Here is a 25,974-nt window from a genome sequence, read left to right on the forward strand (position 1 = left end):
AAGAGTAAAACCACTATTTGGTGACCTGCCTAAAGAACACAACTTCAAGTGCACATGGAACTTTCATAAAAATTAAGAAAAAATATTTCAATATGTTTGAAAGATATAAAATGGCAATACAATAAAACTAGAAATTCATAACACATTTAAAAAGAGATCCTTCTTCAATCTGGAAATATGTAAGCACTTCATCAAACAACTCTTTAATCAAAGATCAATACAAACAAATTGTTGAATTTCTCAAAAATACCAATAAATAGAAATACCACTTATAAGAATCCATAGGATATAGCTAAAGTAGAACCCAGAGAAAAATTCAAGTTTTAAGTACTTATATCAATAGAAAAGAAACAATGAAAATAAATAAGTGAAACATCTAATTCAAAAACATTAAAAAGCACAAGTAAGCCAAAAGAAATCAGAATGATAGAATAATTCAAAATAAAAGCAAAATTAAATAAGTTAGAAAACAGAATAAATGAATAAGTAAGCAAAATAGACAAACTCCTATCTAAAAACTCAAGGAAAAGGGCAGGGGGAGATACAAACAGAATAATATTCCATACATAGGAACATATATTATATGACTCCATTCATATGAAATGTCCAGAATAGGCCAATCTGTAGAGACAGGAAGTAGATTAGTGGTTGTCTAGGGCTCGAGGGCAAAGGGAGGAGGATTTCTTTTAAGGTTAATAAAACTGTTCTAAAATCAATTGCGTTGATGGATGTACAACTCCATGAATATACTAAAAGCCTTTGAATTATACCCTTTAAAAGGGTGATAGTATAGAATGTAAACTATATCTTAATAAAAATAGGATATAACCATCAAAAGAAGAAAACATTTTAAATCATTAAAGACTACTTTCCATAACTCGATGCAAATATATTTGGAAAACTAGACGGCACACATAACTTTCTAAAAAAAACAATTTACAATTGTTCTCAGTAGAGACAAAAAGTCTAAACACACAATTTCCAAAGAAGAAATAGAGAAGCTGTCAAAGGAAAAAGAGCTACCACCTGAAACAGTACTAGGCCCAGATGGTTTTATTGTGGGAGGAAATTTCTTAACTGTGCCTGAATGTCTAGCAGGACATTTGAACTGCCTTGAGCTGCTCACTTGTCAGAGGTACACAGGCATTGGTGGCGTGAATAACACCTATAATAAATCACATTATATTCACTATACTCACTTTGACATACGTGTAAACCAACCTGAAGTGGTCTTTCCCAACTATTTATATTTATTACTGGATTGTTTTAAAATACCAAAAAATTCCCGTAAGTAAAATGTAATTTATCTAGATGAAATTCTTCTAATTCATACAACACACATACTTATTATTTTAAGGTCTAGGTAGAAGCCCACAATATCTTAACCTCTAGGAGATTGCCTGCAATGAAAATTGGGTTGCTTTGTTGGCATGCACCCCTACAATGAGAGCAGGTGCCAATGAGCCCTGAAAGCTCAGGATTCTTATAGAAGTAGGGAATTCCTTTTCTGTGAAGATCTTTCAGAGATGTTGCTGATCACACCCTTGCTATGAATGGCCATATGCAAACTAGCTAATATATATCTGTTGTCCCTACCCATATGACTGTAGGTTTATGGATATGTAACTTGGGCATCATATAGATAGATGGATAAATGGTATTAAGATGCTGTGGCCACCCGAGGATTGGAGTCACAATTCTTGCAATCACACACTTGACATCACTAGTTACCAGTCATTGTGCAATCAAAAATGCACACATATTTTCAAACACTCTGGGGGAAGGAACAGTAATGCCCTCAGTTGAAAACTAACTAATGTGCCATCTTTAGTTCTCCATGTGAATCCTAGGAGCTAGGACAACCTCCTCTAGAAAACTTTTCCTGGTCTAATAGTCTAAGTGCTCCTCTTGGATGTCCCCAGAGCCCTCTGCTTACCCCAATCCTAGCACATATCACAGTGCATAGTAATTGCCCAGCAAGCCTCCCCAACTCCCGTCTCACAGTAATCTTGACCTCCTAAGGACAGAGAAGATGTCTTGTTCACTGTCAAATCCCAAACCCAGTAGATGCCATTCATAAGAGAACTCTTTATTTAGAAAGAAGAACATTTTTTGTTTTTGGGGGGTTTTTTTGTTTGTTTTTGTTTGTTTGTTTGTTTTCAAAAGCTCATTTAATGCTTCTGGCTCCTGGCTGAGCATCTCAGTGTTTTCCCAAGTGTTTAAAAAATTGTGACAAGTCATTCATACATTTTAATTTCAAAATATTCTTCCTACCACTTTCTATAAAAGGAGGCTAAATTCTTTGCAACAAATAAATGACATTATATTAATTCTTCCATTTGATTGAACCTGGAACAATCCGATTGGGGATCTAACATCTCAACAAAGAAACATATTATAATTTTTCTGCCAATTAATTACCTTTGTTAATGCATCAAAACTTAGTTTGATCAAAATAAAGAAAACACACTGTGTGACTAATAACAATTAAAATGTAATTGTATTTCAAAATTAAACATTAGAAATAATAATAAAAGATGTGTCTATCAAAAACAGTAATACAATATTCAAATTTATTCAGAACTTTTTCAAAGCATCACAAAAATATGTTCACCAAATCTCTACACAATATTTCTGTTTTCTGCCTGTTACATCTAAGGTCAATTTTTTAAAACTGCATGGGTGGGTGCTGGTTGGGTGGGTGGGTGGGTGGGGGAGTTTAAAGTCAAAATAACAACTAATGTAGGAAATCATCAATATATTAAAGGGTTATATTTTAAACTTTTGCTATAAAATTGGGTATTTGGAAATTGGAATTCATTCTACACTGTAGTAGCTCTTTATAGGATATAGCAGATATCTATAGGATAGGATGGGATATAGTAGATATCTATAGGATTATCAGCCTAGCTCTCCTTCTTTCTCCTGGGTATGTCCATTTTGCCCCATGGCTATTGGAAAGCTGTCATTTTCCACCAAACTTTGCCCAGTCAGATGACCCCAAACAAATACTTGGCCTAGAAATGGACATCTGACCTGGAATTTTTAAATTCAGAACTGAAAATACCTTAAAAACAACTTTTTTTGTTGGATGAAGATGTAAGTTATAAATTCCAGAACCACAGCAGCCATGTTTCCTATAGTCTTCAATGATAAGATGAGGCAAACACAATGAGGAAGAGAGAGAAGAAATGAAGCAAGACCCAGATGCACTAGCATCCCTTATGCCTGTTGTTCCTGAGGTCGAGCTGCACCCGTGCCCTCCTTCTTATCTAGTGATCAACCATTCCATGAATATCATGAACTAATTCATTTTCTTGCTTCCTTAGGCTAGTGCAAGCCACATATCTGTCAATTGCAATCAAAAGAAGCCTGATCAGTACACACAGAAAATAGTACCGATGGGATGGCTTCCAAGGTCAACTAAGAGAAGTTTATCTAACAGTGCTAATTCTAGTGCTATTGAAAACCTTGAGCCCTGAGCCTGGGTATCCTGTGTCCATAGACTGAAACTCTCCTATCAAAATGTCACTAAGCCCCACATTCTTCTTACCTCCTCCTTCACTCCCTACATCCTCACCTAGAAAAGGATCAGCAGTAAGAGAAAGAAAGCTGATGAAAAAGCACTTGTGACTATCTGTGAGGAAGACTACAGCAGCATTATGACAAGCCTCTGGTGACTCCTGTTGCCCAGGAGAGAGATGGTCTCAAGGACACGTAGGGAGTTGGCTCAGGCAGAGGTACTTGTATACAGCAATGATCTTTCCTAATCCAAGTGCACCCACATGAGGAAATGCCTGTCCTACAATACTCTGCCTTGCAGAGCAAGTGTTATCTTGCAAGTAAAGCTGTTTTATTTTGGCCACCAGTTAAAGTGAGCAAAACCTCACGAAAAGGTCAAGGCACAATTTTATAACCACTGGTTTTCAGAAAACGAATTTAGTTGGGATTTAATTAAAGAGAATAGCATTGAAAGAAAAATATAGTCATGACAAAAGGATGTAGAACGTCCTGCATCATCCTGAAAAATAGAAAATAAGGTGCTCCCCCCCGCAAAACTACTACATTCAAAAGCATTTGTGGATATGTGTGTACGTTGAGGAATAAGAACGTAGCACTAGATTAAAAGTAACCATGGCACAGGATCTACCATTATAGAACATAGACAAGAATGAAAGCGTGGTTAAACCAAATGAATGTGAACAGCATCATCCTTTTTACCCAACATAAACTAGCAATTAAAAAGATATTTAAAAAAGACTCATAATAAACCATGAAGAATGACTCAGACTCTGAAAGAGATGAAGTATTCTGTTTAAATCCTGATCATTTAGAGAATGTTTGCTTCAGGGGAAAAGCTGTAGAAAGTGATATCAAATTTTTCAAGTAATTTTACTTTATTCTTACTATGAAAATAATACACATTCATTATGGAAAATGTAAAAGTGGCAAAGAGGAAAAAAGAAAAGGACAAATAGTCCATAAATCCACCATCCAGTAATAAATATTTTGTGTTTCATGGTAAATATCCTTTCAGTCTCTTTTCAATACATACAGACATATTTTTATCAAAAGAATTCATAACATGCTGCTTCTTTTTTTACTTACTTAAAGTGAGATTATATTTTCAAATATTAATCTTTGCACTTTTCTTTGCTTAACTCTTTAAAATAACCTTTGTTCTAATAAATCAGAGGCATCCACATTTGCCTTGGGAAGATATAGGACTGTTTTGCCAGGAATATGAAGAAAAATAAAGTGTTGGTGATTAACTTCTGACTAACAATAAAATTTTTTTAGTCCTGAGTGAGATGTTTTTCTTGAAAGTCAGGACCTGCTAAGAAGTAAAATGTCTAAATTTCTCAAACTTCTATTAACAACAAGATCCAGAAGCTCCCAAATACGGCATAAGTAGGGTGACCCTATCATTTATTTTGTAAAGGAGATCACTTTAAAAAATGAGAGAAGGACTTTTAATAAATCTCAGGCCAATGGGAGTAAACTCTACTGGGCAAACCACAGCATACACACACCCTCTCTGCAGGGCATTTGATGAAAGCTGAATTGAGCGTCAGTGGGCCAGCTACGGGGCCACCATGTTCAGGGATGAGGTGCCCCTACCACAGTGGCTACCACCAGCCTAAGTCAGGGGCCGGGAGAGGATGAGCATGACTTAAGGACCTATAGTCCTAAGGAGAGCCAAAATGGAAATGAGTCGGAAAGCAGGACCTCAGGTCTTTAACAAACCAAGTGGATTAGTCAAAAATTCACCAGCAGCAGGCACAGAAGTTGGATAAAGGATAAGGTGAACAAGAACAAGGACCCACATGCAGATCTGGGAGCCTCACTCCCCCATCCCCCAAATGTCATATAACTTCAGTCTCTTATGCACACACACACCACTAGGAAAAGGAGAGGGTGGATGAGGTAGGACTCAGAAGAGTGGGCACTGCTCTGAAAGAGACTATTTTAACCCAAAACAAACTGTTTAAACTCAAAGAGACAGAGAAACCCTTCAATTGGCATGTCTGAATTTTTCTCTGGTAACCAACAGTTGAAAAACCATGAGGATCAGTTTTAGAAAACAAATTTTATATATGCATCTGACTTGAATGCAAATTTCTAATTCTGCTACCGACCATATAGTAAATATATTTCCATGTCTTTGGTCTACTATTACATCATCTTAAATGGTCACACAGTATTATAATTTACAATGTTTTTTAAAGTATGAGTTAAGAAATTAAGATGTCTCTTTAAAGTGTGAATACCATTTGTCCCTATTTAACTCAAAATTTCCTAAGTACCCATCAGTCTCTAGTAAGTCATGTACTGCATCTAGGAAGAACATGAGTTTAGCTCCCATTTTTAAATTCTTTACCATTCTAATTGGAAGCCTAATGATTTATACCCCTCTAAATTCACCTATACAGAGGTGACCAAACATGCTTCAATGTCATCCTGTTGTATCAGGATCAGGGCTGTGCATTTGCAGAAACATGGATGGACCTAGAGATTATCATACCAAGCCAAGTAAGTCAGAAAGAGAAAGACAAATACCATATGATATCTCTTATACGTGGAATCTAAAATATGACGCAAATGAACATTTCTACGAAACAGAAACGGACTCACAGAGTACAGACTTGTGGTTGCCAAGGGAGAGGACACTGGGAGAAGGAAGGATTGGGAGTTCGGGATTAGCAGATGCAAACTATTATATATAGGATGGATAAACAACAAGGTCCTACTGTGTAGCACAGGGAACTATATTCAATATCCTGTAATAAATCATAATGGAAAAGAATTTGAAAAAGAATATATATGTATAACTGAATCATTTTGCTGTACAGCAGAAATTAATACAACATTGTAAATCAACTATACTTCAACAAAATTTTTTTAAAAAAGGATCAGGGCTGTGAAAATCAGCTCTGGCTTTATTACAGATTTGCGTTATCCTGTAGTCCTTACCTCAGGGTCTTCTTAAAGTATAAAATAGAGGCCCCCAGCCTGCAGTGCCTTTTGTGTTTGTGTGTGTGTCCTTTCTCTCCATTCATTTGTTAATTTCTTTGATAAACACGATTTGAGCACCCACGGTGTTCTTACCCCTTGCCCCAAGGCTTGCTCTTCTCACTTCTCATTACTGACCAAAAAAGCTTCTTTAAAGTCTCTTCTCTCTCCTTTCCACATAACCAAACATTTAAAATGCACAAAATAAGAGTTAAAAGCTTTCGATTGAGGGCTTAAGTTGTTAAAGTAGAAGGATGGAGGCTTGCTGGAAGGGGAAGCATTTATGGGTTTCAACAGAGGCAGGCTGCAACATGTGGTTACTAAAGGGCTTTCTTATTTTCTTTGCCTTTTTATCCTGAGTGTGCACTGGAGATGTGAGAAGATGGGATTGCTGGCTACAGAAGATCTATGTAACTCTAGCTTGGTCCTTAGTGGCGTGAAGGACTCTAAATACTTCCAGGTTAGTCCCCGAGAAAACTGCTGATTAAATATAGGAAGAACATACAGCAAATTAGAAAATTCATCTCTGTTTTCTAATAAGTATACTAATGATATCCTAGTGCCTTGAAACTGGATTCTTCTCTGAATGTGGAGTACCTTGAATACATATGAATTCCCTGTTCAAAGAGCACAATAGGGTATAAGTCTGAAGAGCATCATCGAAAGCTCTTTAATTTCTTTCTCCAGCCCAAATGATTTTCTGTAAAAATCTTTGAAACTATCAAGTTTCCTACCCCACAATTATCACCGGATTTTAATTTTACTTCCTTTTTTCCCTTTCTCTTTCTGTTTTCTTCCTATAATGCGGGTGGGGCGGGGGGAGGACAGTAAAATGCCCAGGCTCTTTAATTTTGGGCTTACGCAGGAGAGAGAAGTAATTGAAATTACAAATATATAAAATTAAGCTGAAGTCCTTAAAACTCTTAAGTGTCACCATGGAGACCAGAGCATGAACTGTTTCATGGAAACTCGAACGAATTTTTCGGCTCATCACTTATTAACAGACGTCAATTTGGCCAAGGAAGAAGAGATGAGAATAAATAAATAAATAAATAAGAACTAGCCTTACACCAGAGAATTTATTAAGGGCAAATCTAGTTGTTCTGGTTCTTAGTATTCCATTATTCCAGTGAGTGGGAAAATATCCCAAGAGAAAATTTCCCCTCGACTCATAATTTCCGATGGAAACATCTGATGATATAGCTCCATAAATGCTGTAGGAATGAACAGAGAAAGATAATTTCTAGAAAAGGCCTTCCTCACTCAGAAGCATCAAGGTGTGATGCAGGTAATATGGCTCTCTATCCACCACTCCAGCTACAAGGAAGACATGGTTCCTAGGCAACCTCTTATCCAATAATGGACCAGAAATACCTCTAACAACCATTCTGGGTATTTCACTTTATCATGTCTATCATACACAACTGTTTTTAATATGTATAGTGAAGTCAAACAGACTGGTATTACATTCCACATAAAGAGTAACATAGGAATCATCCAAATGTTTACTGTATAAGCAGAGGTACCTCAGAATTTCTCCCAGTTAAATTCTATTTTGCAAACCTATAGGCACAGTCCCTTAGTTGATCAAATACTCAGTTGAGAGGCCACCCAAATGGTGTATTTTAGGTAGTAGGCATTCATCGATTAAATAACCACTAATAAAAGGTTAAAATTCAATAAATTTTTAATATATAATAAAATAAGTCAATAGAAAGCAAACAATTATGACCAGAATGCATAAAAACAAAATGGTCAATGACACTTATTCATTTGGAAGTTTATACAATTTGAACTTTATGCAGTTTTCTAGGACAGACCTTGGTGACTGGTTGAATACAGAAGGAAAACAAGGATGCCAGTAGCAGAGCCAGCTCAGAGAAATGCAAGTGCTTCTCAAATTTTACAGTTGATTCTCATTATTCAAGGTTGTTATGTTCTATAAAGTCACAAACAATTAGCAAATACTGAATCATTGCTCCTAGGGGAAATACAAGATTAGGTTCCTGTGAGCCTCTGGTCACACTTTCAACAACCAATTAATACATGACCCGGTTTTATGTGTGCTTCTGTTTAAAGACATCTTGTTTAATATATCTTGTTGACTCACTAACATTGAATTCACAGCCAACAGCACTGTAACTCATGTCTGAATGAAGCTTATGTAATGCACATATTTTCTCCATAAGGTACATCACAGCCTTCTTGCACTTAGGAACACTAGACAGCACTTCAGCACTATGTTTGGGGGCCATCTGAACAATGATATCACCAACAAAAAGTACAAAAATGCAAAAAACATGGCACTAAATAGACCATGAAAAGAATACTTGTTTACAGTAAGAGGAGCTGAAACAAGAAGGCAGAGTGTCTGACATCAAATGAGAATATATGTGTGGGATGATTCAAATTTTTTGCCTCTCTGCACATGTCCATAAATGACTATGAAAGTGCTGCAAGTATTGATGTGGGGTTCCATATAAATTTTTGCAAGTAGATGAATTTGCAAATACAGAATTTACAGATAATGAGATCAACTGTATTTACCAACTATAGTATAGAGAACTCTTTCTATTTCCCTATGATGCTGCTTCTTACTATTACGTTGTACTTGCCTATTCTCTTTTGTATACCTATGGAACGCCTATTTTTCCTTCTAAACCTTGCTCAGAAAACCATATACACATTAACCTCCCCCTCCTGTTACTTTTGCCTCTTATCTCTATTTTGCACAAATCAGATCATACTGAATTTACTGACGTTTTTCTTTACTGGCCTATGAAATTAGTTGAGGTCAGTGACCATGTCCTAATACATGTATATAACCTTTACTGTGCTTACTATGTGCCAGGCTATATGTCAGAAGATACTTCACATACAATACCTTGTTTAGTCTTACAAGAATCCTATCACCCCCTTTTTACAGTTGCAGAAACAGAGGCCTAGAACAGTCATGTCACTTGTTATATCACAAGCTGCAGAGATGGTATTCAAACCTAAAGCTCAAGCTTTTAACCATTATGTTATCCTAAATAAATATTAGTTATCATGTATTATTGCCTGCTTACTATGTGCAAGGCATGGTATTAAATGCTTTATACAAATTATCTCACTGAATCCACTTTATCCATCTCTGTGTCTCCAACACACAGCAAAGTGCATGACACAAAAATGTTTGTTGGGTTGAATTTATTTCTTCCTGCCCCCAAACCTTTCTAAAACCAACAGCATGAGAACTCTCTACATTTCCAGCAGTGGCCAGAATGACTTTCAGTGTTACACCACCCTTCTCTCCTACCAAGTTCCTCATCTCCTTCTCATCTATACTCTTCTGTGGTTTTGCTATTGATGTCTATGATGTCCACAAGGCAACTTTTCAAAGCAAAGGTAGTACAGAAGGGAGAAGAAGCACTGTCCACTTGAAAAAGGTCTTTCTCTTTAACAGTAATTTCTGGCAGTGATTTATATTATGACCTAAATCCTTATGGAGTAACAAAATCATGAAAGAGCTAAGTGTTTTGCTTGAGGGCTGTGAGGTAAGCCCTGTATGAGGTTAAAGGAGGATTTTCTGCTTCCCAATGTATATTTTTATTCTAAATTAATATAACCTCTCACAGTGAGCTCAATATAGGCAGAGATTTGGTTTTAGGGATGAGAAGTAAAAGGGAGCGAGCCCATGGGAAAGTGAGTAGGCTGTAGAAAGTCTGCAAGACAGAAACAACAGGATTCACATATTATACATTACATGAATGAATGGGATCAAGGAGGACTTAGCCTTAGGGCTTGAGTCAAAATCATTCATCTTCTTTCAAAGGTGAAAGTATAAAGAAGACAAGATTTGAGATTTCATTTCAAATCTTCCTCTTCCCCAGAATATTCCAAATAGTCCAAAAACAATTACTGTCAACAGTACAGCCAGGAAAATTGACCCAAAGGATAGAATTCTAAATACCCTAAAAGGCCCCACTGTTCTGCCAATTAAATTTCATGGTTTCACTATCAGTCACTGTAATATTTAATAAACAGGAGAATCTCTAAGTGAATTCCAAACCCAAAGCCTAATGCAGAGGAAGTAAATAAAATGTTTCCTGAAGCCAGGAAAGAACCTGAAATTACCACAGAAAGAAGGAGTAGATTCATCTTAAGGAGCAGCCAGTGTTCAGCTCCAGTACATTCATAGTTTTCAGAAAGAATAAAATCCTCTGTTGCCAAGCCTTTCAGATTTTCAAGAGAAGACACAATCCTAGATTTCCATGTGAAATCTCCTGGTTTTAAATGTGGGCAATTAATTTAAAAGAAAAATGTAAACACAGTGCATGTCAAATAAACTATGTCTGTTGGTTTACCCAGTGAGGGATGCCGGTCTGCCGTCTCTGGCCAGAATAGTCCTAGTAGCCTAGGGAATATTTTAAGGACCTCTTTCAAATCATTCATTGTGCCTCACTGTCCCCAAGAAACGGCAGTCCTGGAGACCATCCTCTGAACAGACATCTCCTCCTCCTGTGCCCTTGGTCTCCTAACAGACCCTGCCTTTTGTAAGTAAGCACTTGTCTCAGAACATGATTTCCAGGCCTCTGCAGACACCCTCCACCTACACTCTCTGTGTGGGAGATCTACGACCTCTGGCAGACAGGGTTTGGATGCAGCAGGTCTCCGTGTGTGCTAAGGAGCTGCTCTTGAAGGGCTTTCCTATCTCGTCCTCCCTGCCCCTACTCTCACTCTGACCCTCTCCATCTCTCCTTTGAAGATGTTTCCCTTTCCTTTCTCTCTCTTCTCTCCCAGTTCTCTCTCTTGTATGATCTTTTTCTTTCTTTCTCTGCTTTTCTTTTCCTCTTTTCTCATTCTTTTCTGTTTATTTTATCCTCTCCACCCTTGTCCTCTCTCTCTTACTCTCCTTTCCTCTCCTCCCCCATCCCTTCCCTTTTCTCCCTCTCCCAGCACCTAGGAACTGCAAGAGAGCTCGCTCACCAGGAATACACCAGCACTGGCTTCGAGTATTTCTTGTGATGGGAGCGGAGGGTTAGGGAGCCCTTGCGCTCCATCAAGTCCGTGGGTCCGAGTTCAAACCAGTGTTGCCTACCGCTACACCAACCCTGGCAGGAGCTGTCACAGCTCCCCATGGCTGCCCTCCTGTTACAGATCTCAGAGGATTTCTCTCTGCACCTATCCTGCTGCCTGTGCCCACACAGCCCAAGATTCGGCGTCTCTCATCTCCTAAGCAACCTGGGGCGGGGTCAATGCAAAGGGCGGGGCCAGTAGAGAGACAGTTCTCTCAAGCCTAAAAGCCCTGGTTTCCTAGACAGTGTGCGCAGATACTGCTTAGAAACTACACTTCCCAGAATGCAATGAGGGGAGCTAGCAGGCTACATAGAGGTTGAGAGGGACAACTGCATCCTGGGATCTGTAGTTTCGCTCTCCTAACAGTCTACTCCTCAGAGTGGGCGGAGTTAAGGGGGAGCGCTGGGTCAGTTAAGGAGGACTAAGTGGACCTGAGCCCAGAGCTGGTCTATTCGGGCTGTCCTTGAGGAAGTTTCTTTTTACCATTCATCATCTGTTGCCACCACACCTTCTGCTTACAAGTTATGTAAATTTGACTAAAAGGGAGCAAGAGAACACCCCTCAAACCATAAAATGTCTTTTCTATACAGCTTTTCTAAATGAGAAAGAGGAGCAGAATCGTTTAGCAAATCAGCTAAAAAGTTTGAGGATGAAAAAGCCTTGGCTGGTTCCGGTTTCAGCTGTTCTCTCAACCTTTCTGAGCACGAATTTCTTCCTCTGAAAAACGAGAGAGGGAATGGGATCGTGGAGGGGGCTGAGAAGGACACAAGAATCAGAGGTCCCTTCAGGCTGTAATGGCTGAAAGACTCAACCTCTAGGTACAGTTTAGGGCTCTGGGGCATTCAGCTCCCCAAGATTTGCCAAATTCTTCTCGTCTTAACATTTAACATTTAATATGTTGTGACAATACAAACTCATCACATTATTGTTTTGTAAGTTATATGCAAGAAGGAGATTTCAAAAAGATTATCTACAGCATTGCCATCAGGAAATCTTGTGCTTATTCCACTTTTGAGATTCCAAGAAAAGAATATTTAGCACATCAGAATTCTCCTCCCCAACCTCAGCTGAGCACCTTAAGGGCATTAATGAACTTAATCATGGCCATCCCTCAGACCTGGCATAGCGCTTAGTATATACATACCATATATACATACCATCAGTGAACTAATGAATGAATATTATGTTTGATTACCTTAGATTTATCCGGGCTTCCATAAATTACAGAAGTTTCTTACTTTAAGAAGGCCACATTACACAAAAAATTCAAACTTAAAAACACAAATTAAGAGATATTTCACATTACAAATAGATTTTCTAGTTCACAAAAGATTTATTATGGCACTCCTATAAATAGTGAAGTGCTCTTCTGGATCAGATTTCACAAATTTGATTACACAGAACTACTAAGTGCTTTTTTGTGGCCTGTGGTACCCAGTGTGGGCACCTGTGGTACCCAGTGTGGGCACCTGTGGTATGCTTAGGCCCCTATTTTACTGACAGCTACAGTTAAGCCATGTTTTTTAGAACCAAATAAATAGTCCACTGTCACCAGCTTAGGGCTAGTAGAGCACTGACAGCTATTTTAGCCCTTTTCTTCTTGAAAGAATGAAAAGAAAAATAGAAATTAAAAGGGTAAACAAGATCCAAGTTAAGCTCAATTCTGTCCAATCAAAGCATAGCACATTGCTGTCACTCCAAAATTATTACCATCATACTATCTTTCGGTTTATTTTATTTTATTTAAGCTTAAAGTGTATTTATTTTACTTATGCCTCAAGTGATAGCAACATAATATATGTACAACCAAGATGTCAGGTCTCTGTAGCCAATCTGACTCAGAGCCAAGCCCTTTCTCTGGTGCTGCTGAGATTTAAAAGCTCTTTAGCACACCAAGTAGCAATATAGTATGAAAACAAACAAAACAAACATAATTTGTTATTTTAGAGTTCCTTAAGCCAAACTGACAGCCTTTTGAAGTCTAAGAAAATGCTTTTTTCCTCTTTATATCAGCTCTTTCCTCTTTCCTCTTTATATCAGCTTTATAAACTTTATTGTCTTCTGTGTCTACTAAATACTTTTCAACATCCTCGAGTTGAGACGTAGGAAATTAACTCTCTGATACCCTCAAGTTCAGACGTATTCTATTCTCTTTCTATACACCAGTACATTCTGTGGAATTTTTCGTTCCTGATTCCGTCCTTACCAGTAATAGAACAGTATTTATTGCAGAGGGGTTTTGTGAGAATTACATAAGATGATAAATATATTGAAAGCAGAAGGAACAGTTCCTAATACATGCTCAGCCCTCAATTAAATTTCAATTACAAATGCTATTACTACATCCCAACTTTGTCCTTACCATTTTGGAAAAGTATTCTAAAATGTGCTTGTTGTTTGTGTAGAGTTTCCTAACTATACTTCACTGTTCTTCAAGCTTTGTCTGTCTACAAGGTCTATTTAATGAATATCTTTTTATCATATTTTAATATGAAATTTAATAGTCTGAATCAGAAAAATGTTGGCAAGATATTTTGATATGTTACCAGTGATAATAATGGTTTCGTATTCATATGGAATCTTTTCAAGACCATTAATAAGCTTTATTCTTTATAAAATCACTGGTCCTCAACATACTTGAGTTATTCCTGTTTTCCTCAAGCTTCATCAAACCAATGTAGTGTAGGGCTTAATGCAATGCCTTCTATTATATTCATCTCTTTTCACCATAACATCCTTGGGGTTAGAAAATCACAGCTCAGGTGGCTGAAACAGGACTTCTCTGTAAGATAATTGCAGGCAGACCAACTCGGGAAGTGGGAATCCCTTCATCTGAGCCTACTCTAGTACATTTCTTTATTAGCTTTATCAGATCCTTAAAGAGGTTGCCAAGAAGACCTGACAAGAACAGCAAACCTAAAACAGATGTAACCCAGCCAGATGTAAATGCCCACAGAGGTTAACCTCTTTACCATCTCCTTTCCTTCCTGTCTTAATAGTCTGCTCAGTTCTTGGAAAAGCCCCTGCTCAGGACCTTCCAAAGTCACCACCATTGTATCCTCTCCCAGCATTAAAATTCTTCTACCAAATGTCATGCAATTATCTGAGAGAAAAATTTTAATTATGTAAGAAAATTAATTTGTACTATCTACATGTTGAATCTAGTTTAAGTCTATTGAAAACTTGTATTTAAATTGTATAAAACTTAGAAGCTTAAAACTGAGTATTTATGTCCTAATCAAGGGTTGCATAGTAATTTTTTAGTTCCCCACAAATAAGGACCTCCATACATACATCTCGGGGCACACTTTCAAATATCTTGTATAAAAAAGTTAGAGTCCACCAGTTTGTCAAAATGAATGAGAGGTGTCTGGTCCTCCCCGCTCCCTCTGTCCCCCTATCTCCTGACCTCTCTCCCACCTCTCCCTTCTTCTTTTCCTTTGCCCCACTTTTCCTCCACTTATCCCTTCCTCTTCCATCTCTACTCATCTTCTTTCCTTCTTTCCTCTCCTCTCTTTCTGCCTTCCCTCTCCCTGTTTCCTGTTCCTCTTCTTCCTTCTGTGAGAAGCGGTATGGATTTCAGAATCAGAATCTACTGCTGAGCACCCAAGACAATCTGGTACAATTCAGTTACATGAAAAATATGAAAGAAAAATAGTAAAACCTAGAAATCAGGGCCAAAGTTTATATGAATAAGCTTATGTTTAACGACCCAGGAACTCTCAAAGGAATCAACACCAATGAAAGCTTCCATCTTCTTTCCTTTCCTTTAACTATTCGTAACTACCAACAGTCTTTTCTAGAAGAATTTAACCTTGAGTATGATACCTCTGTGCTTCTAATTTGTATTGCAAACATATTAGGCATTGACCTGCCCTCAAACCATTATTAACTAGTATTGATTAAGTCCTGTCATGCAACAGGCATTGCTTCTGGAACTGCAACTTTCAGCATGGGGATTAATTTATTAAATACTCAGTGTATAGTATTATATAACTCAGCATTTCCCTTATTTTTTTTAATGTCTTTATTGAAGTATAATTGCTTTACAATGTTGTGTTAGTTTCTGCTGTATAACAAAGTGAATCAGCTATATGTATACATATATCCCCATATCCCCTCCCTCTTGTGTCTCCCTCCTACCCTCCCTATCCCACCCCTCTAGGTGGTCACAAAGCACCAAGCTGATCTCCCTGTGCTATGCAACTGCTTCCCACTAGCTATCTATTTTACATTTGGTAGTGGATGTATGGCCATGCCACTCTCTCACTTCGTCCCACCTTACCCTTCCCCCTCCCTGTGTCCTCAAGTCCATTCTCTATGTCTGTGTCTTTATTCCTGTCCTGCTCCTAGGTTCATCGGAACGATTTTTTTTTTTTAGATTCCATATATAGGTGTTAGCATACGGTATTTGCTTTTTTCTTTCTGACTTACTTCACTCTGTATGATAGACTCTAGGTCCATCTACCTCCCTACAAATAACTCAATTTCGTTTCTTTTTATGGCTGAGTAATATTCCATTGTATATATGTGCACATCTTCTTTATCCATTCATCTGTCGATGGACACTTAGGTTGTTTCCATGTCCTGGCTATTGTAAATAGTGCTGCAGTGAACATCGTGGTACATGTCTCTTTTTGAATTATGCTTTTCTCAGGGTCTATGCCCAGTAGTGGGATTGCTGGGTCATATGTTAGTTCTATTTTTAGTTTTCTAAGGAACCTCCATACTGTTCTCCATAGTGGCTGTATCAATTTACGTTCCCACCAACAGTACAAGAGCATTCCCTTTTCTCCACACCCTCTCCAGCATCTATTCTTTAGGGATTTTGTGATGATGACCATTCTGACTGGTGTGAGGTGATACCTCACTGTAGTTTTGATTTGCATTTCTCTAATGATTAGTGATGTTGAGCATCCTTTCACGTGTTTGTTGGCCATCTGTATATCTTCTTTGGAGAAATGTCTATTTAGGTCTTCTGTCCATTTTTGGATTGGGTTGTTTGTTTTTTTGATATTGAGCTGCATGAGCTGCTTGTATATTTTGGAGATTAATCCTTTGTCAGTTGCTTCGTTTGCAAGTATTTTCTGCCATTCTGAGGGTTGTCTTTTCGTCTTTTTTATAGTTTCCTTTGCTGTGCAAAAGCTTTTACGTTTCGTTAGGTCCCATTTGTTTATTTTTGTTTTTATTTTCATTACTCTAGGAGGTTGGTCAAAAAAGATCTTGCTGCCGTTTATGTCAAAGAGTGTTTTTCCTACGTTTTCCTCTAAGGGTTTTATAGTGTCTGGTCTCACATTTAGGTCTTTAACCCATTTTGAGTTTGTTTTTGTGTATGGTGTTAGGGAGTGTTCTAATTTCATTCTTTTACATGTAGCTGTCCAGTTTTCCCAGCACCATTTACTGAAGAGGTTGTCTTTTCTCCATTGTATGTTCCTGCCTCCTTTGTCATAAATTAGGTGACCATATGTGTGTGGGTTTACCTCTGGGCTTTCTATCCTGTACCATTTATCTATATTTCTGTTTTTGTGCTAGTACCATACTGTCTTGATTACTGTAGATTTGTAGTATAGTTTGAAGTTGGGGAGCCTGATTCCTCCAGCTCCATTTTTCTTTCTGAAGATTGCTTTGGCTATTTGGGATCCTTTGTGTTTCCATACAAATTGTAAAATTTTTTGTTCTAATTCTGTGAAGAATGCCATTGGTAATTTGATAGAGATTGCATTGACTCTGTAGACTGCTTTGGGTAGTATAGTCATTTTCACAATATTGATTCTTCCAATCCAAGAACATGGTATATTTCTCCATCTGTTTATGTCATCTTTGATTTCTTTCATCAGTGTCTTATAGTTTTCTGAGTACAGGTTTTTGCCTCCTTAGGTAGCTTTATTCCTAGGTATTTTATTCTTTTTGTTGTGATGCTAAATGTGATTGTTTCCTTAATTTCTCTTTCTGATCTTTTGTTGTTAGTGTATAGGAATGCAAGAGAGTTCAGTGCATTAATTTTGTATCCTGCTACTTTACCAAATTCATTGACTAGCTAAAGTAGTTTTCTGGTGGCATCTTTAGGATTCTCTATGTATAGTATCATGTCATCTGCAAACAGTGACAGTTTTACTTCTTCTTTTCCAATTTGGATTCCTTTTATTTCTTTTTCTTCTCTGATTGCCGTGGCTAGGACTTCCTTATTCAACTATGTTGAATAAGAGTGGTGAGAGTGGACGTCCTTGTCTTGTTCCTGATCTTAGTGGAAATGCTTTCAGTTTTTCACCATTGAGAATGATGTTGGCTGTGGGTTTTTCATATATGCCCTTTATTATGTTGAGGTAGGTTCCCTCTATGCCCATTTTCTGGAGAGTCTTTGTCATAAATGGGTGTTGAATTTTGTCAAAAGCTTTTTCTGCATCTATTGAGATGAACATATGGTTTTTATTCCTTAATTTGTTAATGTGGTGTATCACATTGATTGATTTGCATATATTGAAGAATCCTTGCATCCATGAGATAAATCCCATTTGATCATGGTGTATAATCCTTATAATGTGTTGTCGGATTCCGTTTGCTAGTATTTTGTTGAGGATTTTTGTACCTATATTCATCAGTGATATTGGCCTGTAATTTTCTTTTTTTGTGATATCTTTGTCTGGTTTTGGTATCAGGGTGATGGTGGCCTCGTAGGACAAATTCGGGATTGTTCCTCCCTCTGCAATTTTTCGAAAGAGTTTGAGAGGACAGGTGTTAGCTCTTCTCTAAATGTTTGATAGAATTTGCCTGTGAAGCCATCTGGTCCTGGACTTTTGTTTGTTGGAAGATTTTAAATTACAGTTTCAATTTCATTACTTGTGATAGGTCTGTTTATATTTTCTAATTCTTCCTGGTTCAGTCTTGGAAAATTGTACCTTTCCAATAACTTGTCCATTTCTTCGAGGTTGTCTATTTTATTGGCATGTAGTTGCTTGTAGTAGTCTCTTATAATCCTTTGTATTTCTGTGGTGTCAGGTGTAATTTCTCCTTTTCATTTTAATTTTATTGATTTGAGTCCTCTCCTTTTCTTGATGTATCTGGCTAAAGGTTTATCAATTTTGTTTATCTTCTCAAAGAACCAACTTTTAATTTTATTGATATTTGATATTGTTTTCTTCATTTCTATTTCATTTATTTCTGCTCTGATCTTTATGATTTCTTTCCTTCTACTGACTTTGGGTTTTCTTTGTTCTTCTTTCTCTAGTTGCTTTAGGTGTAAGGTTAGATAGTTTATTTGTGATTTTTCTTGTTTCTTGAGGTGAGATTGAACTGCTATAAACTTCCCTCTTAGAACTGCTTTTGCTGCATCCCATAGGTTTTGGGTTGTTGTGTTTTCATTGTCATTTGTTTCTATGTATTTTTTAATTTCCTCTTTGATTTCTTCAGTGATCTCTTGGTTATCTAGTAGTGCACTGTTTAGCCTCCATGTATTTCTGTTTTTTACAGTTTTTTTTTTCCTGTAGTTGATTTCTAATCTCATAGTGCTGTGGTCAGAAAAGGTGCTTGATACAATTTCAATTTTCTTAAATTTACTGAGCCTTTATTTGTGACCCAAGATGTGCTCTATCCTGGAGAATGTTCCAGGTGCACTTGAGAAGAAAGTGTATTCTGTCACTTTCGGGTGGAATGTCCTATAAATACCAATTGAATCTATCTGGTCTATTGTGTCATGTAAAGCTTGTGTTTCCTTATTTATTTTCTGTTTGGATGATCTGTCCATTGGTGTAAGTGGGGTGTTAAAGTCCCCCACTATTATTGCATTACTGTTGATTTCCCCTTTTATGGTTGTTAGCATTTGCCTTATGTATTGAGGTGTTCCTATGTTGGGTGCATAAATATTTATAATTGTTATATCTTCTTCTTGGACTGATCCCTTGATCATTATGTAGTGTCCTTCCTTATCTCTTGCAACAGTCTTTATTTTAAAGTCTATTTTATCTGATATGAATATTGCTATTCCAGCTTTCTTTTGATTTCCCTTTGCATGGAATATCTTTTTCCATCCCCTCACTTTCAGTCCGTATGCGTCCCTCGGTCTGAGGTGGGTCTCTTGTAGACAGCATATATATGGGTCTTATTTTTGTATCCATTCAGCCAGTCTGTGTCTTTTGGTTGGGGCATTTAATCCATTTACGTTTAAGGTAATTATTGATATGTATGTTCCTATTACCATTTTCTTAATTATTTTAGCTTTGTTTTTGTGAGTCTTTTTCTTCCCTTGTGTTTCCTGCCTAGAGAAGTTCCTTTAGCATTTGTTGCAAAGGTGCTCTGGTGGTGCTGAATTCTCTTAGCGTTTGCTTGTCTGTAAAGCTTTTGATTTCTCTGTCAAATCTGAATGAGAGCCTTGCTGGGTAGTAATGTTGTTTGTAGGTTTTTCCCTTTCATCACTTTAAATAAGCATGCCACTCCCTTCTGGCCTGCAGAGTATTTTAAATGTAATCATATAGCTCATGCTGTGTCATCTCTTCTCATTTACCAGTGTCTGTTCTATTTAGTTTAAGATGAACTAAATTTCTATTTCTGAGTGAACCTTATCATTATTCTTGAAAAATGTGTCATATTTTCTCCCACTGTTGATATGCATGAGGAGAATATTTTGTGTAAAAATTAACTGCCTTTTTTTCTTGACACATTATGAGGACTATTTTGGAAGTAAAATATATTAACGATTACTCTTATTTACCAATTTGAAAGTTTTCTTCAATACTGTGACACAAAATTTCCTTTCATTATAGTCAGAATGTGGGATAAATGTTTCTTCCAGATGAGTATCATTTCTTATTTTTTATCTAAATGTATAAGAGTCATGGAATAAACAAGCCTAGAATCTGGGCTCATAGGAAGGGAGAGTAAAGGTTATTTGGTACAGCATCTTAATCAAAGTAGAAATTTACTCCTGGCCTCTAAACTACTGCTGAGAATAGTTATCTTACCTCCACATAAGCTCAGAGTCTAGAGCACACACTTCACAAAGGTGGCCCATTCCAATACTGTACAAGTATAATCATAGGTTCCATCTTATGCTGAGCTAATGTGAACCTCCTTGTTTGATGCACCTGTTGGTTCTGCTTCTTGAAAATAAAAGATAAGCCTTATTTCTCTCAAGCACATGATCCTTTCAGAGATTTGAAGAGTTATAACATGGCTTCTCTTTTCCCAGCTAAACAAAGTAAACAAACTTACCTGTTCTTCATCTTTATCATGGCTGAACCTCTGGATGTACATCACTTTGATTATGATCTCCTTAAAAAAGTGTTCTCAGAATAGAGCACAATATTTTACTCTCACCAGTGCTGAGTACAGTGGAGCTACTGTGTCCCATACATTTGATTCTGTGCTTTTATTAGCACAACCTAAGCAGGAGAGGAAGTAAGTAAGAGAGGATATGAAAAAGGAAGGAAGAGAGGGAGGGAGAGAGGGAGGGAGGGAGGAAGAAACAGAAAATAGGTGAACTGAAACCAGATCAGGGAGAAATAAACAAATTCAAAATATAAGTATGTCCCAAGGCTAATACTAGGATCAGAACCACCATCTGGAGACAAAGCTTTTGGACCTCTGGCAAGGTTGGAAAGCTTATAGCAAGCCTCCTGCATGAAGCCTAGGGCCTTTAAAACAACAATTGAAGGAGTCTATGAAAATACAAATCCTCTCTGAAGCAAACTATCCCCAATTTTGACTCTCAGGATTCCCCCAGATTAAATTCAACAAATGTGAGCTCAGAAAAAGGACTGGCAAATATAGAAAGAAATAAGCTAGGATGAGCAAAAACAACAAAGAACAGATTTAGGTCCCCTGCCACTCCCTAAATCAGATATTCAAATTATTAGATGCAGCATGTGAGATAACTCTGAATGGAAATTCTAAAGAAACAAATCTCAGAATCAGAAAACAATTTGATTAAGGGATAAATCACTCTCAAAAATAGAGAAACTTTCAATGTGAACATGGATGCATTAATCAGTTGTTTCCCCCTCTCATCATGGAAATCTTATGAAAGCCACAAGTATGTGGAAAACAAAAATTTTTATTTTGTTAAAATTAAGAGAGAGACTACAAAATATTTATAAAGGCCGCTGAGCCTTTAGGATTCACAAGGTAGTAAGTGCAGAAGGGCCTAAGAGCAGTGTGGTAGGTAGAATCCTAAAATCTATGCTCCCCTCCACCCCAACCAGGATTTCCTGTGCTAATCTGAGTACAAATATGATGAATCCAATATTACATCTGTGATTATGTTATATTACATGGCAAATGGGATTTTGTAGATGCAATTAAAAGTACTAATCAGTTGATTTTGGGTTAACCAAAAGGGAGATTATCCAGGTGAACTTAATCTAATCACACGAGCTCTTTGAAAGCAGAGAGTTTTCTCTGTCTATTGGCAGAAGGGAAACTCAGAGAGATCTAAAACAGAAGGATTCAAGGCACTGTTGCTAGTTTTGAAGATGGAGGAGCTATTTAAAGGATGGGAGAGTGGCCTCTAGGAGCTATAAGAGTGGTCCACATCTGACAGCTAGTAGGAAAATGGACACTCCAGTCCTACAGTTGTAGGGAAGTGAGTTCTGCCAACAACCAGAATAAGCTTGGAAGTGATTTCTTTCCCCGATACTCCATAAAGAGCCCAGTCCAGCTGACACCTGATCTTGGCCATGTGAAACCCTCTTTAGAGAACCAGTGAAGTCTGCCCAGACTTCTGACCTATAGAACCGTGAGCTATTATATGAGTGTTATCTTAAGCCATTAAATTTGTGGTAATTTGTTATGCAGCAATAGAAAACTAAAATAAGTGATATTTCAGAAAGTACTACTAAAAAATGCCTAAAGATGATGAGCCACATCTTGATGTACAGAAAGTATCGCTAATGAGCAGCAAGTGGATTGGGAAGGTGAAGTGAATGGTATCAGATGGCCCTATCAGTCATATGACTGATGACTGACATTAAGTAGAAGAAGAGGGCTGAAAAAAGTCTGCTAGTTTATACTCTCCAATGAGCCTAGTTCTTAAAATCTTTGCTAAAAGAGGATATTTTGATTGCTATTTTCATCAATGTAAAATTGGGTCCATTCCATTTTAATTATTTTGACTTTGAGTTACACTTGTTTGAGATTAATATTGCAACATCTACTCTGTGGTTATTTGTGTTTTCCTGGTACATCTCAGCTTACTTTTTATTCTTAGTCATCTAGCATCATTTACGATGGGGTTCATTTATAGACAGAATATAGTTAATCTTTCCTTTTCACAAAGAAAATTTAAACCATTTTCTTTGTCATAACTTATTTTTTGTCTAGTTATATTATCTTTTTTTCATTTGAATATTTTCTTGCTTTCCTTTTATTTCTGTCTACTCTATGGAGTATGCTTTATTTGCTACTATATTTCCCATTGACTTCAAAAGTGAAACTACTTCATTTAATTTTACTAGTGGTTCTTATGAAGCTCTTCCAATGTATTCTTTAACTTGCACTTCTTTATGTTTCAAGATCAGGAATAAAATATCACGCCTTGATAATATATAAGATGACAGTGCTCAGAACAAGGTATGCCGCCATCAAATGCTTATTCGATTAGATTGAGTTGAAATTAGTTTGTTCTTCAATCTCACTTGAAATTATTTGAGACATGGGATTCATACAACATCTCAGACAGCTGGGGGTGGGGGAAGTTTAAGTAATACAGCCTCTGGTAATGCAAGCAGAAATGTTTCTAAATGAATGGTACGAAAACACTGTCAAAGTTTCATTATTGTTACTACTCATTGTTAGACATTGAAGTACTATATTTTAAAATGTATGTATAAAAATCAGTTCAGTAATTGACAATTAATCTCTCTTCCTGTTCAAACAAAACCCAAGGGAGAAAGATTGGCTCATTTACTTTTCAGTGTCTTTTACTTCCTTCCAATCTAAACTCCCATGCCAAGGATGTAGCAGTACCTCTACAATTTCCAGAAAGAGTCTCTGAGCACCTGCATGTGGTATCCTGTCCAAGGGCGATTTAGCTGTCAGGATATATCATCAAATCCTTCAGCAAGTTGCCCAACTTATCACTACAGCTCCATGAGTAACTTTATCAGATGACACAGTCCTAAATCACTTATACCTGAGAGACAGCAGTGGAGAGCTATTGCAAAGGCTTACACAGTGGTTGCATTAAGGTTTGTGGATGAAACATGATGGCCATGAAGGTGTTTTGGGAGAAAAACCAGTCATCACTTCTGTTTCCTTTCCATTTCTTATTCATATTACTTTTCTAATTTCAGGATAAGCTTTACAGCTGATCTAAGGGTTTGTTAGCATGACTCCCAGAGGCTTCTGGCAAAGTGACCCCATTCTGGCTCTGCATTGCTAAGTTTAAGAATATACTAGGATCGGGACTTCCCTGGTGGTCCAGCGGTTAAGACTCCACGATCCCAATGCAGGGGGCCCAGGTTCGATCCCTGGTCGGATCCCACATACTGCAACTAAGAGTTTGCATGCTGCAACTAAAGATCCCGCATGCCACAACTAAAGATCCTGCACACGGCAACGAACATCTTATGTGCCGCAGCTAAGACCCGGCACAACCAAATAAATAAATAAATAAATTTTTTTTTTTAGGAAAAAAGAGAGCTCTACCCACCACCAGTCCCTCCCATCAAGCCTCTTAGACAGCCTCATCCACCAGAGGGCAGACAGCAGAAGCAACAAGAACTACAATCCTGCAGCCTGTGGAACAAAAACCACATTCACAGAAAGATAGACAAGATGAAAAGTGAGAGAGCTATGTACCAGATGAAGGAACAAGATAAAACCCCAGAAAAACAACTAAATGAAGTGGAGATAGGCAACCTTCCAGAAAAAGAATTCAGAATAATGATAGTGAAGAGGATCCAGGACCTCGGAAAAAGAATGGAGGCAAAGATCAAGAAGATGCAAGGTATGTTTAACAAAGACCTAGAAGAATTAAAGAACAAACAGAGATGAACAATACAATAACTGAAATGAAAACTACACTAGAAGGAATCAATAGCAGAATAACTGAGGCAGAAGAACGGATAAGTGGCCTGGAAGACAGAATGGTGGAATTCACTGCTGTGGAACAGAATAAAGAAAAAAGAATGAAAAGAAATGAGGACAGCATAAGAGACATCTGGGACAACATTAAACACAACAACATTTGCATTGTAGGAGTCCCAGAAGGAGAAGAGAGACAGAAAGGACCCGAGAAAATATTTGAAGAGATTATAGTCGAAAACTTCCCTAACATGGGAAAGGAAATAGCCACCCAAGTCCAGGAAGCGCAGCGAGTCCCATACAGGATAAACCCAAGGAGAAACATGTTGAGACACATAGTAATCAAACTGACAAAAATTAAAGGCAAAGAAAAATTATTGAAAGCAGCAAGGGAAAAACGAAAAATAACATACAAGGGAAGTCCCATAAGGTTAACAGCTGATTTCTCAGCAGAAACTCTACAAGCCAGAAGGGAGTGGCATGATATACTTAAAGTGATGAAAGAGAAGAACCTACAAACAAGATTACTCTACCCAGCAAGGATCTCATTCAGATTCGATGGAGAAATCAAAAGCTTTACAGACAAGCAAAAGCTAAGAGAATTCAGCACCACCAAACCAGTTCTACAACAAATGCTAAAGGAACTTTTCCAGCTGGGAAACACAAGAGAAGAAAATGACGTACAAAAACAAACTCAAAACAATTAAGAAAATGGTCACAGGAACATACATATCAATAATTACCTTAAATGTAAATGGATTAAATGCTCCAACCAAAAGACACAGTCTTGCTGAATGGATACAAAAACAAGATCCATATATATGCTGTCTACAAGAGACCCACTTCAGACCTAGGGACACATACAGACTGAAAGTGAGGGGATGGAAAAAGATATTCCATGCAAATGGAAATCAAAAGAAAGCTGGAGTAGCTATACTCATATCAGATAAAATAGACTTTAAAATAAAGAATGTTACAAGAGACAAGGAAGGACACTACATAATGATCAAGGGATCAATCCAAGAAGAAGATATAACAATTATAAATATATATGCACCCAACATAGGAGCACCTCAATACATAAGGCAACTGCTAACAGCTCTAAAAGAGGAAATCGACAGTAACACAATAATAGTGGGGGACTTGAACACCTCACTTACACCAATGGACAGATCATCCAAAATGAAAATAAATAATGAAACAGAAGCTTTAAATGACACAATAGACCAGATAGATTTAATTGATATTTTTAGGACATTCCATCCAGAAACAGCAGATTACACTTTCTTCTCAAGTGCGCATGGAACAATCTCCAGGATAGATCACATCGTGGGTCACAAATCAAGCCTCAGTAAATTTAAGAAAATTGAAATCATATCAAGCATATTT

The 25,974-nt window shown here is 37.4% G+C and overlaps 1 protein-coding gene across 1 annotated transcript in view; it reads right to left on the reverse strand.

Annotated features, from left to right (window-relative positions):
• CFAP95 (cilia and flagella associated protein 95) overlaps positions 1–20,650 on the reverse strand; it is a 93,000-nt gene extending 72,350 nt beyond the window's left edge. The window contains 1 exon segment of the mRNA XM_082471151.1: positions 11,482–20,650. Within this exon segment, the coding sequence (XP_082327277.1) occupies positions 11,482–11,633 (152 nt within the window). The 5' untranslated portion in view covers positions 11,634–20,650.
• Positions 20,651–25,974: the final 5,324 nt, after the last annotated feature.

The sequence above is a fragment of the Balaenoptera physalus genome, assembly GCF_965194825.1.
Source record: "Balaenoptera physalus genome assembly, chromosome: 7".
NCBI classification, from domain to species: Eukaryota; Metazoa; Chordata; class Mammalia; order Artiodactyla; family Balaenopteridae; genus Balaenoptera; species Balaenoptera physalus.